The sequence below is a fragment of the Empidonax traillii genome, unplaced genomic scaffold, assembly GCF_003031625.1.
Source record: "Empidonax traillii isolate 1590-97213 ecotype Southwest subspecies unplaced genomic scaffold, ASM303162v1 scaffold264:size1143063, whole genome shotgun sequence".
In the NCBI taxonomy this organism is placed as follows: domain Eukaryota; kingdom Metazoa; phylum Chordata; class Aves; order Passeriformes; family Tyrannidae; genus Empidonax; species Empidonax traillii.
The window spans coordinates 801,090-818,179 of NW_020955457.1; the positions used below are offsets into that span (position 1 = coordinate 801,090).

At 38.3% G+C, this 17,090-nt stretch overlaps 1 protein-coding gene across 1 annotated transcript in view; it reads right to left on the reverse strand.

Moving 5' to 3' along the window:
• Nucleotides 1-6,365: 6,365 nt before the first annotated feature.
• The window catches only part of SDR16C5 (short chain dehydrogenase/reductase family 16C member 5), a 13,528-nt gene continuing 2,803 nt past the window's right edge, over nt 6,366-17,090 (reverse strand). The window contains exons 2-7 of the mRNA XM_027889519.1: nt 16,554-16,897; nt 12,080-12,211; nt 10,963-11,062; nt 9,870-10,014; nt 9,167-9,292; nt 6,366-8,280 (exon numbers count right to left, since the gene is read on the reverse strand). Coding sequence (XP_027745320.1) covers nt 8,187-8,280; nt 9,167-9,292; nt 9,870-10,014; nt 10,963-11,062; nt 12,080-12,211; nt 16,554-16,874 — 918 coding nt within the window. The 5' untranslated portion in view covers nt 16,875-16,897 and the 3' untranslated portion in view covers nt 6,366-8,186. The remainder of the gene's footprint in view (nt 8,281-9,166; nt 9,293-9,869; nt 10,015-10,962; nt 11,063-12,079; nt 12,212-16,553; nt 16,898-17,090) is intronic.

Consider the following 17,090-nt stretch of genomic DNA (forward strand, 5'->3'; position numbering starts at 1 on the left):
TTAAAATAAGCATATTTGAAAAACAGACAGGAGATTTACTCAAAGGCCTTCCTTCCTTTGAGTATTCCTTCCTTTCCATATTTTTTCATGAGCATGCCACATAATATTAATATTATTAATTATTCACAATAACTTATTATTAATAAGTAATATTAAAAATATTCCACTGTCTGGTAAAGCAGGCATTGGTCTTGGTGCTATTTGAGGTTCTTGCACACAGAGGGGATGTTCCAAAACATAACTGCATGCAGAGTGCAAATATCTGCAGAAAAGCAAACGCAAGGGTACACACACATCTCTAAGTGCCATGTAATACTGCCTATTCTAACATTATTCCAGCTTCAGTGGAAAGCCACTGCTAACCTGTATGGTTAGTTACATGACAGCACACATAAATCTTAGATACAAACAATTATTATCAGCACTGTACTGACTGTGATTTGCTTTTTCTTGTCCTTCTACGTCAATTTATTTTCAAACCATGAGCCATTTTAGCATTGAAAGTCTTCATACCACTGAAGCTAACTATTTACCATTCTGTCAATTTTATTCTTAAGTTAAGCATAATATATGTGTATGTAAGTTTACAGGTATTATTTTTTTTCTCCTAAGATAGTTGCTTTTGTTAAGGGCGATCTTCTTAAGGGATTGTAGTCTATATAAAAAATCTCTAAGATAACAGCCTTTTTATTTATTTATATCAGACCTTTCTCTATGCACACAAAATACAAATGTTCTTAGTATTTTCCATCCAAGTCTCCTTACAGTCCAGCTTGGGAGTGGCAATAGGATGAGAGCCAAGGAATTTCCAGAAATCTTGAAATGCTACTAAGTCATTACTGACGCAGTGCCATGAATACTTATTTGATGAAAGTTAGATGCAGGACCATTCTGCCCCTAATTAGCAGATATAATCAATGCATCCCATCAAAAGTCAAAGCTTCTTGCTTGCTTACAGGCTGGGGAAAAAAAAGGGGTATTTACTTCTCTGTTTAGGAACAAACACAACCTTTCAGCACTCTCTGACCTTAAACAGGCTCTGGAAGACACTATTTTAGCTACCACCTTTTCTGAGTCCCTTCCTCACCTCAAGTCATTCTTCATTTAGGTTATATTTGGTTTACAGTTTAAAAGATTAATAGATCTATTGATGTTAAAATGTCCTTTAAAAATATCTGTAGGTGTATAAAGTCTGGAGACCAGTCTTGTGGTAAAATGTCTTCCAAAATAGATTTAATGGAATACACAGACATGAAGCCCTAACAAATGCCGAACTTCATAAGTCACCACAGAAACTCTCATGGTTTACATGTAGGAATGTGAGAATGGACACTGTAGATTTCCTCAGGGTGATTTTTAAAGTGGCAAGATCAAATACTTCAAAGTAGTTAAGAGAATTTTTATTTGGTTGTAAAGGTATAATTAATTGCTTTATTACCCCTCCTCCAAAATCCTTAGCCAAGGAATTGGTGTGATCCGCAAGTTTCTCCCTTAGCTTGTTCTCCTGATCTTCCGGTACTTTTCATGCTCTTTTCTGGATATTAAGAGAACACTATTAAAAAGAACACAATCAAACAAACAAATCAGCCTATAACTCAGGTGGAGAACATGGATAGATATTCACAGTATGTCTTTGTAGTTTTGTCTGCTGTAACACAATAAAAGAAAAAACATATATACAAGACAACACAGGAGAGGCCTTCACAATGGAAATAATGCAACAGATCTCTCTATGGATGTGAAAAATCCATTATTTCTGCACAACGTTCTGACAAATAATGTTAAAAAGGCTAGGCTTGTGGCTTGGTGAATCAAGAAAAGAGATGTGAACATGCCACTGTCTCCTTAGTCTAGGTTCTTAGCACTCAGGGTGCTGGCCCATAAAATGCCTTCTATTTTGAAAGAAATTATTTAATCTGAATTGCACAGGCAAGTCACTATCTGGCTTCAGATGTAATCCTCGAATCTGCTATAGCATACCACATTGCAAAAACTAGTTGTAAAGACTTGTCTGCCTCCGGAAGGAGGCATATTGCTCCTTCGCTCACAGCAGCTCTGATCTACCTCTTTATATCTCTGTACAGACAGAATCCAGCCAAAACCTAAAAATTATAATTAATATATGTATAATTGAAGTGTATATATATGTATGTTTATATATGTCCTATATTCCACTTTTCCAAAGTGCTTATCCTCTTTAAAAAAATACCTTGTTTGAGACTTAAAAACACAATGCTAGCCTATCATTATTTCAGCTCAGGAAATTCTCTAGACCAGTAGAAACAGGTCCAGCCTTCAAGAATCCTCTGGACCAAAAGGAAATGTTATGGTACTTCCCACAAGGAGACTATTTACCAACTAATTACTCATTACCAACATCACCCTTCCCTCTTTTCTTGCATCCTCCATGTAGGTGTATAAAGTCTGGAGACCAGTCAGTGGACTGGGAGTGGACTCCAGGGAGTGGACTCCCGTTTGAACTAGTGAATTAAACTTCCTCACTGTTTTTTCATCCATCCTCCCACCTTGTTCCCTAAGCTTTAGATACCATAGTTCTTTCCCAAAAAATGTAGCTGCCTCTCTCCAAATCTAGGAAAAAGCAGATGAGAGGACATTATTTCTTGAACATGAGGTGATTGTTTAAGCTCTCTCTCCCTTTTGAATGGAAGCTGAAAACCAGTCCCATTTTATAGGGGCAGAGTTAAAACCACACACAGATTAAAATCAAAGAGACTTTGTTTTTTTAATTATCTGAATGCTAAGGACCAATCTATAATCCTTCAAATGTTATTGTGAATATTATTGTAGATAAAATTAGCTGTATCTAAAAGCATGAATGAGGGCAGTCAGCCATTTCATTGGCAATGTGGAAAAAAAAATGTTGAATAAACTAGTTTCGTAGCTCTCTTCCAAGTCCTTGACTCAGAAGCAAGGTTGGAAACAGACTTCTACCTCTTGCTGCAGATGGAGATAATTTCTATCAGCAGACGGTACCTGCTGCAAGTCTTTCTTTTTTTTTTTTTTTTTTTTGTGAAATTACCATGGTATTCCTTTTTCTAGGGAATTGGAACACAGAAATTTCAACCAAATACCTTGTCATTTTATTCCCATCCTCTGTTACAGACTGACTCAATACTAGAGCATGGAAATGACATACTTCCTGAAGGAAACACTTCAAAACAGCACCTCACCTGGCCATCCAGGTGAGATTTGTTCCTTCTGGATACAACACCCTTTACAGATGTGATTGCTTGTAATTGATAACTCTCTCTTAATTTGTTAGAAGCTCCCCCAAAAATGGGAACAATATTCTGCAATAACTGTGGTGCATTGTATGGCTGTTCTTCAGGGTCAACCATTATCATGCCAGAAATATGCAGACAGACCAATAAGTAATGCAAAGTGTATTTTCTAAAATTAATATAGAGAAGACTTTCCACGTTAGCCTTCCAACAAGAATTCCCCCTTCTTGGCAATAACCATTAAAAACCTTGTACTGAATAGATTCTGCAGCTATCACAAATCACTCTGCACTAATCTCTGAACAAGCTGCTTCTGCAGTGACGCACTTAATAGAGGTGATGCAGTTACCTCCCCACAGGGACTGCACCATTTCCCAGGTTTCATAGACTAGATCATGGCCTCTTCTAGGCATGAAGTTTATGGTGCCAACTGGCCAAACTTGTTCAGCAAGAACCTCTTTTCTGCTGTTGTCTGCATCTGCTGACAGTGTTATTGCTGCTGCTCATGTTCTGGTTCTGTTGATTCTTCTTTCTATGCTAATGCCAGGGATGCTGCCTCTGGACCTGAAGAGATGGAGAGGAGGAAATGTCAGAATATGTCTCAGGATTCTGCCTCTCCTGCATCTTTTCTGTTGTTCTTCCCTCCTGGGCAGGGTTTCTGGAATACTACTCCAATACAAGTCCTGCAGAACAACATTTCCTGAGATAGATGTAGTTATTTACTACCTTGGATAAGGGTGACATCTCTCAACATAGCTATAACAATAATCAAGGTTTGTTTTAATTGAACAGTAACTACCCAGCAGACCAAATACTACAAGGTGCCTTGGAATAGAACTTCTACCTTCATCATACCCTTTTCTTCAACATCTGTGTCCCAATTAAGAGGATGCTCATATTCCTAGTGTGAATGGTGCCAAGGGCAAGGGAAGAAGGTGTGAAGATTTTCTTCCCTCTCTTCCCTAGACAAAACTTTGTTTTCCTCAGGCACGTGCTGTCTTCACAACTTCAGGCTGTGAGCTTGGTGGCTTTGGCAAGCACCTGAAGTATCAGTCAAGCTGGAGACACCTAGGACTGCACAGAATGTGTGTCATACACTGAGTTTGTAGTGCTCCCCCACCTAGTGAAGCATTAATAACACTTTTAAGTGTCACCTGAGAAACAGTAGTTCTGCATTCTCCTACAATATCTGATAACTGTGGATCCAAACACATATCTTATGATTGTCACAACAAAGAAAAAGTCAGCAAGAGAAGCTATTTTGTTAAAATATTAATTTTACAAAGCCCACGGTTTTTAACAGCTGTTTAGCAAAGCACACAGTCCACACAGGTGTCTTTGGAAGATCAACTGCCCCTAGGAAAAGTTACCAGAAAAGAGGTACCCACTTGGTTCCTTCCTGAAGCGAGACCAGACCCCCACGTACACCAGCTTCCAAGGAGGTACATATAGCTCTTGGGTATGATTTCCAAATTCATAAAACAAGTAATAATAAAACTTGTATCTCAGCTACTGTTTTTTGTTTGTTTGCTTTCTTCCTTAGTCTTGTTCAGAGGATCAAGTTAATTTTTCTTGGCACGATGTCTCCATGTTTTGAAGCATTAAAGGAAATACAACAGGCAACAAAATGCCATACACTGTCATTGAATCACCCTATCAGTAACTTTTAGGCCAACACTGTCATCTCCAGTCAAATTTGGGACCCAGTCATTTTTGTTAGGAGACTATTTAATATTTCAAGCAATGGTTATGAAACCAACAATTCTTGTGTGGGAGTTGCCTGATATACGATCCACCAGTCCTGGGCTACTGTCAGACGTTATGCTGTCACAACTGAATTGCTCTTTCTTTTCATTTTCTATCTTCTTGTTTGGGTCTGACAGCTATCCTTCCATGAGTTTTCTTGCTAAAAGCAAGAGGAAAGTCTGTCTTGGCATCAAGAGTCAATAAAGACCATTATTATACTGGAAGTAAACCATTTTTTATCTCAACAAGTTCATATATCAGTTGAAGATCCAAATACTCCCTGCAACCTTCTGAACACAGGGAAAGGATTTGCCCTGTTTGACCTCCAGGATACAGCTCCACGTATCTGTCATGCCATCTCAGGAGATGTGGGAGATCAAAATGACCATGGGACAGGGTATTATCCTTCTGGCACATGATGTAATGTGACAGTGACCTCAGTATTCAAAGTGGTAGGAGCATGCTTGGATAAAAGCAGTATTTGTGTACTCCTACCAGCACAGCTAGCAAGCAGAGATTTTCTAGTGAAGCTTTGTAGGACATATTGTACATGCTCAATCTTCCACAGAGCTTGGTCTCTAAAAGATTTGAATATACTGAGTCCAGGAAAGGGCTGCAAAGATAACTGAGGTACTGGAACACCTGTCATACAAGGAGAGGTCAAGATTGCTGGGATTGCTCAGTCTCAAGAAAAGGCTCAGGCCCAATACGTATAAGTACCTAAAAGGACAGTGTAAAACACAGAGCCAGACTCTTAGTGGTACCCACTGAAAAGACAAGGAGAAAAAGTACATTCAATATAAACATAATTTTATTTGTTTTTAAGCAGAGTGTGAACAAAAATTGGAGCAGGTTATTCAGAGAATGCCATGGTTTTGTTTGTTCTGGGAAACTAAGCTGGAATTTTTCTCTTCCCCCTGCCCATGGTGTGAAAGGGATGTTAAATAGGCAGGTTGGCTGTGGCTTGGGCCATTAACACAAAAGCAGTGGCTGGTAAAACCACATTCCAAGTTGATGGCCCTCAAGATTTTATCTGAGGGGAGGGGTAAGGAGATTTTTTTACTTTTTTTCCTCCTCTCAGGGAAATGAGGCAGAAGTTTGTTGCTGCCTGAGCTGGGATGAGGTCTGGGTGGCAGGAGCTCAGAGGTGGCTTTGCTCTCGGCCTGGCTGCCAGCTGGGAATTTTGCTTGGATTTTCGTCAGCGAGGAACTGTTCAGGAGGCCTTTGCTTCTCCGTTTTTTTTTCGGCAGCAGTTCTTGTGCACATCAAAGGAGAGGGGAAAGTTACACCATAGAACTCGGCCAGCAGGACAGACACACCCAGTGGCCCCCCCACGTGGTGACCACCAGTGATCCAACAGAGTCCCCTGGTGACACTAAAAATGAAAAGATACTTGCTTTGGAGTTTGCCACTCAAACTGCTCATATGCACAACCCACTTTTCTTCCCCTTTGCTCCAGAATTCTGCATGCCTAGTATTTCATAGCCAGGAGGGGAAAATGTGGTCCTTTAGTATAAAAAGGTGAAGAGTCTGAAGACACAGATACACCACGCAGTTATTAGTGGTGGACTTTAGGAACAGTGCAATGTATGTATGGACAGCACATTTAGACAACCTCTTTTTTACTTGTTAACTTTTGTTTCCTCAAGCATAAAATGAGCGGAAATTCTGAGGTAGAAAAGCTGAAGAACTGAGAGTGAAAAAAATCTCTTCTTCATCAGTCTGAATTCTAGCTCTCATCATTTCCTCATAAAGGTAAGGTTGTTTTTAACACATTTGTTTTACTCAGTGTTTCTTGGTCATCAGTAATAAAGTAGTTCCATGTAAATCTTTCTCTTCTAGTAAACTTCACTAATTGTATAGACAAGAGAAATTAAATAGTTTCTAGGCCATCATGTAAAGAAAAAAAAAGACCCACCATTAAAAAGTCACCCTTTCCTCCATACTGTTCCAATTGCTGTACCAATTGTGACAAGTACTGTCACACTGTAGCAAGTACTGTGACATGACACGGGCTTAGCCAGCACGTACATAAATGACATACATATAAGATTCCTGTTTCTCATTTTGGATTATAAAAAGTCAAGGGGGCTTTCAGCTTTCTAACCATCCCTTTTCAAAAAGGGCAAGGCCTCCTCAGCATATGTCCAAAATAAATGGATAGTCCTAAGAGTAAAGAGAAAGTAACACAAGTCTCTGTAGACAAGGCAACCTGCCACCCAACTCAGAGAAGCAAAACATCATGCCATTACTCAAGCTATGCCTGTAATGACACCATTCACTCCAGTTCCACCAGCATCATTCCTTTCTGAAATAATCCCAAGAGAAACCCCTATTATACAATACACCACCATTGCTTTTAGTAGCTTATTGTCTTACTTGACTAGACATTGTATTCTCCATCTAGACTGGCAGTCTTATGCTTTACAGCTACAAGTTCATTCTTTTTAGGAGATGACAATTTAAAATTGTTCTTAAAATACTGCACCTAAATGATACAAAGACTTCTGTTACAAAAGTTGCATAGTATGAGCTTTTAAAATAAATTAGGCAAAGTAAATCAGCAGCACAAATACATAATTTACATCCTTACTCGTCCCTGTTCCAACATCCATAGTAATCTGTGAGTTCAGAGACCACCACCTCCAAATATTAATATATTTCATTGTTTTTTCATCAACGCAGCACATATTTTCATTTCACAAAACTTTTCATATGAATTACAATCTGTTGTCTCAGGAAAACTCAAATTCTTCAGCTTACCATGGAATGATACCAACAGTACAACTCATGGTCATGGTTTACTGAACGGCAGCAAGAAGTCAGGTCCACTACAGCCTTTTCTGGATCCCTGTGGAATGCATGTGGCTTCTTGCTCCATTCTCCCCACAAAAGTTGCCAATTAGTAGTTTGTGATGCAGGATTGTATTTAAGGCATTATAAACAGACATAACCAAAGCAACTAAATTCAATTAATGTATTTTCCTAATGAGGTGAAAAGAAAACAGTTCACTGGATTAAAAAAATAGTTCAAATGAAAGCTGTTAAGTGTCAATTAAAAAGCAACTTTTCTAAATCTTGTTACTAATGAGAAATGAGGCACCCTAAGTTCACAACTGCTATAGAAGCAAACCTTTCCCATCACCACCATTAACAAGGTCCACTTTAGAATTGCTGGTCTCTGAATTTTGTGCTTTTTTAATCCTTCTTTGGTCGACCTTTGAAGGTATCCATTAAATTAAATGCTCCAAAATAGTCCAGAAGGAGAACAGCTGCTTTCACTGGTAGGATGCTGTAAGGAAGAAGATAAAAGGGAACAAAACAGACATCAGAGGAGTTGTGCAGTTTTATCACAGAAGTAGTGTTACCTGGCTAGTACAGGCAAAGGCAGTATACTCTTTTAAATATACACCCACTAGTCCTCTCATAATATCTATTACACTTGTTTGGCAGCCTGAGTTATTAGACAGATCTGTATCCCAACCTGTTGGAGGTGACCACGACAAAGAAGAATTGTACCACAAGTGGAGAAAAGGATTCCTTGAGGAGAGGGGTGGAGGACCAAGTTTTGTTTGACGAACTGCATTTTAAGGACTTTCTGGTTGATTCTTTGACAATGTTAATGCATGTTTCAAAAAGGCTTTGTACCCCAAGTTTTGTAAGGTTGGTTTCCTGTTTTCCTACTGGACAGTTTTTGCTGCAGTGCAGATGTTCCTTATAAGGTTATGTCCATCCCCTGTCTACCTTTCTATCTGTCACCCTGCAGGTCTCTTGTCTTTTGTCCCAACCTGGCTTGCAACAGAGTCAGAAATGCCCTAATGCCAGAGTAAGACACCAGATATTCCTGGGTTAACAGCTGCACTCAGTGATCTTAGAGGTCTTTCCCAACCAATGATCCTACAACATGCAGTTACTGAGCAGCAGGTCCAGTCCCTACATCCTGCAGTAAAACAGCACCCCAACACAGTCAGCAAGTCACAGACATTTCTGTCATTGTTCTGTGGTCCAAGGGTAGACTGAACGTCTTAAAAAAAAAAAAAATTGAACCCTTCAGAAATGTGCAGAACCTAATGGAAAGTCACAACAAGTGGAAGCCTGTTTGGTACTTCTGGTCAAACATGTAGCTGGAACATCCCTTGGACAGAAAAGAGAGAGAAGAAAAGAAAGTCATAACTTACCCTTTCAAAGCAAATAATACATAAAGGATGCGTGGTATCAGCAACATTTCTTGGTTCTGTCGAACAGCAGTGACTATCTTCTCAGCCACATACTCTGGATCCAGCACAGGAAGCACATGTGGCCACCTGAAAGAGAAAACATCTCTTACTATAATACAAATTGGTTTGGACTCACATTTAACTCAAAATGAGTCTCCATTTTGCAGTTATTCAACTAGAAAAAGAAATAAATACCACAAAACCTATGAACAACAGAATCTTCATTATGTTTAAGTGAGTGGACATTGTTATTTTCCCTCTGTATGACCTCTTAAGACAAATCAGAGTCCTCCTATTAACACACACCACCTTTTATTTGGCTCGTAAATGTTGTCATTATACATGCATACTGAGCAAGCCTATGACACCGGTTTCAGGAGGTGAATGGGGGTTTAGTAACCAGACAGGACAACTGGAGCATTTGGTTTCTGCAGAGGAAGGACACTAATAACGTTTCACATTTCAGCTTAAATGAATAGTAAAGTACTTAGGCCTTTGACATTTGGGTTGCCCAGTCACTGGATAGCACTGTTAACACCTATCTGAAACCCTAAAAATAGCACAAGCAGAGAAAATCCTGGCTCACGATTTTCATAAAGGAAATAGGGGTATGTAACACACTAAACATGCAACTTGCATAAAAACCTCACAAGAGTTTACTCACTTGGTTTTAACACCATCAAACATTCCTGTGTTTATGATGTAAGGACACACAATTGTGGTTTTAATACCAGTCTTTCCCAGACTTCTCATCTCTACATCAATTGACTCTGCAAAACCAACTGCTGCAAATTTACTTGCACAGTAATCTGTAAAATAAAACATTAATTGCAGTTAAATATTTAATTTTACAAATTAACCTTTCCTGAACAGATTAAGAGTTTTTAACAGAGACCAAAATTTTGCTCTAGTAAGTAAGCTAACTAGACACCTATTTTTTTTTTTCAGTGTACAACAGCACAATATGGTATTGAAATGATTTATACAGAGTACCTGCAGGAAATTACTGTCCAGTAATAAAACACTTCACAAAGGAATAGGAACAGTTTTCAGGATTAGGTTACTAATAAAGTTTGCCTTTGATGTGATTCATTCCTTTACTTCCCCTCTCCTAAATTAACTGTTGTTCTAGATTGGCAGACAGAGGATCTCTCATCACATCCCTGCTATCACTTTTCCACTCTCTATAGAGCAATGGTAAATGAAATTACCTTTTCATACCAGACCTTATCTTTTAATCCATGCACTTGATTCTTATGCATCAAACTCAAGTTTTCAAGACTCCCTAATGTGGTTTCAACTTGAGATGCATTTTGTCCTCACTATTACTGCCTTGAGGCTAGATTTCTTTTACTGCTATGTCAACTTTATCATTTTCCTTCCCCTTTGTATACATTTTTCAGAAATGCCTTCTGATTTTTCACTAAATCTAGAGTGGTCTCCTCCTTATCAGAAACCTGCAAGTTAACTTTATCAGCACTGAGGTTCTCAGTTTCCAAAGTCCAATGTGGCTTCTAGATCATCTAACTGCTTTGGCAGAAAAACTTGTTTTAGAGCACAGCTAAGCTTCGGGAAAACTTTTTAAAGAAATTGTCTATTTAAGGTCACCTGCTTTGAAAGTGTGACTATTTGCTTTACCTCTAAGGAAAGATCCAGAAAACACAAATTTAGTTTGTGGGGTTTTTTCCCCATCAGTATTGATTGCAGAATTTAAATTAAACTAATTGTCTAAATGAACGTTAGCTTGAATACACTACCTGAAAGACGAGTGACTCCACACAGTCCTGCAGAGCTTGCTATGCTAACCAAGTGTCCATGGTTAGTGGCAATCATTGCTGGGAGGAAGGCTTTGTAAGTCTGCAACATAAATCAGAATTGCAATGTAACATTTTACTAATTAAGCTACATGCTATAATATTTTGAAGGTGTGGTTTTTACAGAAATTCTCCCTACAGTTTAAGTAAGCTCTCCCTCTTCCATTACGGAAAGAGTGTGTGTGTGTGTGTGTGTGTGTGTGTGTATGTGGAGTTTGTTGTTTGAACTCTAACCTTCAAGTATTTAAATTGGGACTTTTCCAGCCACAGGAGTACTACCAAAGACAGATGGTAACTTACTGAAAGCTAACTATATAGATTCAGCTAGTAGTGAAATTTCTTCCAGCTCACCACTGCAGTGTTTCAAATGAGAATGAAGGGTTCACTGCAAATTTTCTAGAATGGCAAAAATTGGAATACCATATTTTCCTTCTAATAAAGTCATTAAATCATTGTTATTAAATTTATTTATAAATAACCTGAAACATTTTAATATCTTCTTCACAATTCTTTATGATAGAAACACCACATACGTGATCTGCCTTCCCTGGAAGGAAGAAAAGGCACATAAGCTTATTAATTTTAACAAAAGCTCCACGTAATATTAAGAGCATTATCTAAACATGTGGTATTTCTTACTGAAACTATCATAACTACAGAACAACTAGAACAGTAACAGAACTGAACTTTTCTGTTAGGGCAGCAACTATTCAGATGGGTGGGCCTGCTTCATGTCACTTAATCATGAGATTATAACATATGACTACACTCAGAATTTAGGAGATAGTAAACTTTGGTTCTTAAGAGCATTTCTAAATGTGAAATGCTTCCACCTGCCTACACCAGAGGTTCTCAAAGGATTCACTCTTCCACCCATTTTTTTTTTTTTAATATTTTATAGAGTCCAGGGCATAGAAAGCAATTTCTTGTATCGTTTTTAACTGAACTTCCAAAGAGCTATATATCTTTGCATGTTTCCCTCAATTCGAAAAGGCAAAATTAACACTGAAAACACATTAGAGGGACATTTTAGTATATATATGAAAAGTATAAGTCTTACCCAGAAGTGTGCCATTGTGTTCACTTCCATGGTTTTTTCTACAAGTGAATCTGGAGAATCAATAAATGTCTTCCCTGTTACAATACCAGCATTGTTGACGAGGATGTTAACATCGCCAACTTCTTTTTTAACCTAAAACAAAAAGCACCAAGATATTACAATAAATAAAAAACATGCTTTCTAAGTATTATATATGAAAACTTATCGAAACAAAAACATTAAACATTTTAAATAAGTTAAACTTATGCCTCTTATGGATCCAAACACCTCAGGTCTTTACATATTTTCTCCTGATGCCTTTTTAAATCTGAGTTTTCTACTGGATTTTCTTTGGAGATGTAGATTCCAACAGCTCCACACAAGCTTCTGCTTTCAGCACCTCTGTTTCTAGGGACAACTGTTACAGATTAAGTGTCTACTGCAGAGACCTTAACAAATGCAACAAGTACTTTTCTATGGTAAATCCATTTTAAAATCAATGAACAATTCTGGACTAGAAGCTGGTACGCTCTATCCCAGAATAAAAGTTGGTAAAAACCAATACCTATACATTTAACTCAGTAGGAGGAAGTATCGTTCTCATTTTAGGTCCAGACTGAGAACATTCATGAACAGACTCACTTAAGAGAACAACTACAGGCCAGCTGATACCAAGATATTGTGCTAGCTCTCAAAAGGAGAATGAAAATATTCAATATAGTATTTGAAATACAATTAATTGATCTGAGTTATCTGGGAAAAAAAGAAACAAGTACTCTATATTGCTTAACTTGTGACTTCCAGATTAAGTGCTGAATGTGTACTGATCAGTAGTTTTGGGAAACCAGATTGGTTTTATACCATCTTGCCATACAACTGGAGATCTTAATTTCTTCATGCTTCTTTTGCTAAGTGCCTACAGTGACTGAAAAAAGCCCAGGCAGAGCAGATAGGCTAGCCTATATAACAGAAAAGAACTAAAGGGTATTTTATCACCTACCATTTATTCTAGCTTAACTTTCTCATCTTCCTTAAACTTATCCATGTTTGTTGACTAAGCAAAGGTTCAAAAAAAAAAAAACCCACAACAAACAAACAACAAAGTCCAGAGAGCAGCTTTGATAGGATTACACAGAGTAGCTTATATAACAAATTCATCAGCTAGAGCCACTGTCCACCTCAGTCATTGCTTGAATATTCTTATCTGTCTATTCACCTTTCAAAAAGTTGTAGCAGTTTAAATACTCTGAAGCAGTGGCACATGCAGCCTTAGACAAGTTGTTCTAGTCACCAACCTGAGTATGCACCCCTCATCACAAGTTAAAAATAGCACAGACTCATAAATGTATTTGTTAGTAAGGGATGTTTTAATACTGCCTCATGTCAGATGATCTAGCAATTCTGGAAACCTGGACCAGTACCTCAAATCTACTCTTTGGGGCAAATAAATACCTGAATAAGTGGTCATGCTTCTTTTGTGCAAACAAAAAAAGACAGAGGTGGGGGATGTGGTACATAACAGTTTGTAACCTGGTGACTGGGGCACTCAGGTTAGATGAGCAGAAGGAACAGGGAACAGAACTTTTATCACACCATTTCTAACGGGTGGTGAAAACCTGAACAACCTCTTCCTTTACCACTTGGCTCTACTGAGTCTTACAAAATATAGCCACATTTTGGATGGAATTCAAAGCAGATATAAGTGCCACACTTCGCAACCTGGGCAAATTCCAGCTTTACAACATCTCTGTTCACGCTTCTTCCCTGTTAACTAGATGTGTCAGCTTTCCTCAGCAAATTGGCTGTTTTAATTCACTTCTCTCAGCTCTCCCTTGTGCATGACAGTGACAAGACACTCAGCCCAGGCTTCCACACTCTGCTTTGAGGCCAAGTATAAGAGACCTTTATCAAGGCTTTTCTCTAGCTACTGGGGGGTGGAGGAATGAGTGTGTGTGTAAAAATAACGCCCACTTTCCAGAGCATTAAACCTCTCAAACCATGCAGTGCAGGAGATTATGTTCCAGGTGTTTTAGGCCTCAGCAAAGCAAGCATTATGCAAACAGGTGATCTGATTAATCAGCTTTTTTGGGCATAAACACTTTTCTGTTTGTTTCTGCATTTGTATTTAAGCATTTACATTGAAGTTTAGTAGTGAGCAATTCCCATGATTCCCAAACAGCATCCCAAAATGTGTACTTTCTAAGAACCACAAACCCCTCCGTAACTGCTTACAAGAGGCAGAAAAACAACCACTGGATATTTTATAGGCAGCATGAAATACCACCAGGAAGTCTGTTTCTGCTGTTGCTCCTCTGCACAAGAAAGAAAATTCTTAGAATACTGGAATACTAACTGTAAACTGTCATCTTGACTAAAAAGCAAGAAACAAAACTAGCAGGTAAGTAAAAAAGTACAAGAGAGATCCTGAAAGTAACTGTGACACATGATGCAATTTTGCAGCACGATTATGAGAAGAAGCTTCTGTTTCTTCACAAGTAGGAGGATAAAAAACCAGAGTTACTTCCATCTTTCAAAGTCCTAGATTCTTTAACTGAACTTGAAGGAGGGGTAGATCAGAGAAGGCCACATTCCATTATGAATTGGGTACTTCTGAAACAGGGACATTAGAAATAAATTTTAAGCTCTAGCTCTTGATAGCCAAAAGCTGTCCTTGATCCTGTTGGTACAGGAAAGGAACAAGGACCTCACATGTGCAAGGCCTTTTGGTTTTCTTCCTGCTGAAGTAACTTTTTTTCCTGGTGTCTCTGTGTGGCTGATGAAGCAAGTATTAAAGGTTCACATAAATTTCATTTTGGCTTTGAGATTGTTTTACTGTGGGCAAAGTTTTCAACCATATCTTGCCATGCCTGCATGAATTTAGTTCACTATAGTCTTGCAAAACCCCGAGTCATTGTGTGAAGCTAAATCAGCAGGAGGGAGAAAAAAACTCCTGAATCTGGAACCACACTACCTTATTTTGCAAAGGCTGATGCTGAACACTGTGAGCCAAAGTCTACTATGCTGCATTAAGTAAACAGTGGCACGATGCACCAACTGCTTCTGAAGTCTTTTTGTCACTCATAAGATGGGAAAGTTGCGAGCATGATTCTACAACAGCACGAGAACATGACATTTCTGAAATAACATTAGTAGGGTATTTTCTTCTCCGGGATCAGCAGGAGGATTATTAGTGAATCTGACAGTTAGTGAACTACCGACAGAAAGTTGTAAGTGATGGATCATGCACCAAGACCCTAGTACAACTTCTTTGCCCCTGTCTAACTCTGTATCATCTGGAACCTGTGTTACACACAAATCTACATCCACTTCTCTTTTTTAAATTTGGGCAGAATGGCTCAGCTACTGCTTTTCTCCATGGGACTGAAATGTTAGCCCTCAAATCTTCAAAACTGAAGGTTAGTTTTCATTTTCTTCATTCCAGTGTCCTTCACTCTACAGTACTCCCTCCTCCTCCAGTCCTCCCAGTTCAGCAGGAAGGACAGCTACAGGCCTGCAGAGAGACACGTGCAGCTACTCTGCAGGGACAGCAGATGTCCAGCTCAGCTGGTGTAAAGGAGCTGTGAGGGAGACCAAGGATGATCAGAATTACTGCAATACAAAACCAACAGCACCAGCCTCTAACAAGCCACAAGTTATGCATAAGCTTCACTTATCAGAAAGCTTGTTGTAATCATTTTTGCACAGATAGAAAAAGGAAGAAGGCTAGAGCTTCTTAAAGAGCACCAAAACCTTAGTTCAGCCTTCAGCCAGTGGATGTTCCTGAAGACAGCAGAACTTTTTTTTTTTTTTTTTTAAAGAATTTATCCCCAGGCAAACACTCACTGTGGAAACTTCTTAGTCCAACAGTTAAGCTTAGCAAATTTTAACCAAATGAGAACATGTTGTTATACTGGAAACTGTTAGGCAATTTTAGCTTTTGGCAATTCTACTATTCTGCCTAAAATATCTAACTACATGTTATGTTTACAAAGCTCTTTAGAAATGAAAGAAAAAATATTTAAGACCTTAAGATATATTTATTAATTCAGAAAAAAAGTGAGTTTGCAAAAATCTATTCACAGCCATGGAATTATTTGAAATAGTCTACGCAGTTAATCCTTTTTGTAGGTTTTTAGGGTTTACTTTTGGTAAAAGGCTGCTAAAACTTAAAATACAGCTCTAGCTTTGATAAATTGATTTTCTGCACTTCTTGAGTAAGTGCCTGCTCAGTAATCAAATGAATGATTGAGAAGCTACTCAGCTGAAATGAGCTACCGAAAAAGAGAACCAGCTCTTTTTACTTTTTAAGGAATAAAGATACACAAGTCAACTCTAAACTCCAGAATTCTTGAACTAGATAATGCACAATACATTCAGAATTAATTAACTGTAATTTCTTACTTTGAAGCCACTAAAAAAAACTTAATCATGCATCTTACACACGTGCATACACTCATCTTAGGACAGTGTCAAAGCCACAAATAAGATACTTTACCTGATCAGCTACATTGTAGACATCCTGCCTCTTACTACAGTCACAGATGTAACAGTGTACTCTTGCTGCTCCATTTTCTCTGGCCAGTCTGACCGTCTCCTTGAGCCCCTCTTGATTAATATCCCATAGAACCAACGTGGCTCCAAGTCTGGCAAACTTTATTGATAAGCATCTTCCAATGCCACTTGCTGCTCCTGTTATTAATACTATTTCACCACTAACATTCTTCTTTGGTCTAGGCACAACCAAGAACACTAGTGACTCCAGTAAGTAATACAGTAGTAGTGCGATGACCCTTAATGTTTCCAGGAAGAAGTTCATCTTGAGGCTATTTATTCAGATACCTGATGAAAAAAAAAAAGCAAACATTTACCAGATAGGATAAGCCATAGAGAAAAATCAAACACCAACATTGCAAAACTGAAAACATATTTTCAGATCCATTCTAAATATTTTCTCTAGCCCACTTTTAAGTGTTGCTTCAAAAAAATATATAGGCTTACACCTGCATATCTGACTCATTTTTTCTGTTTGTCT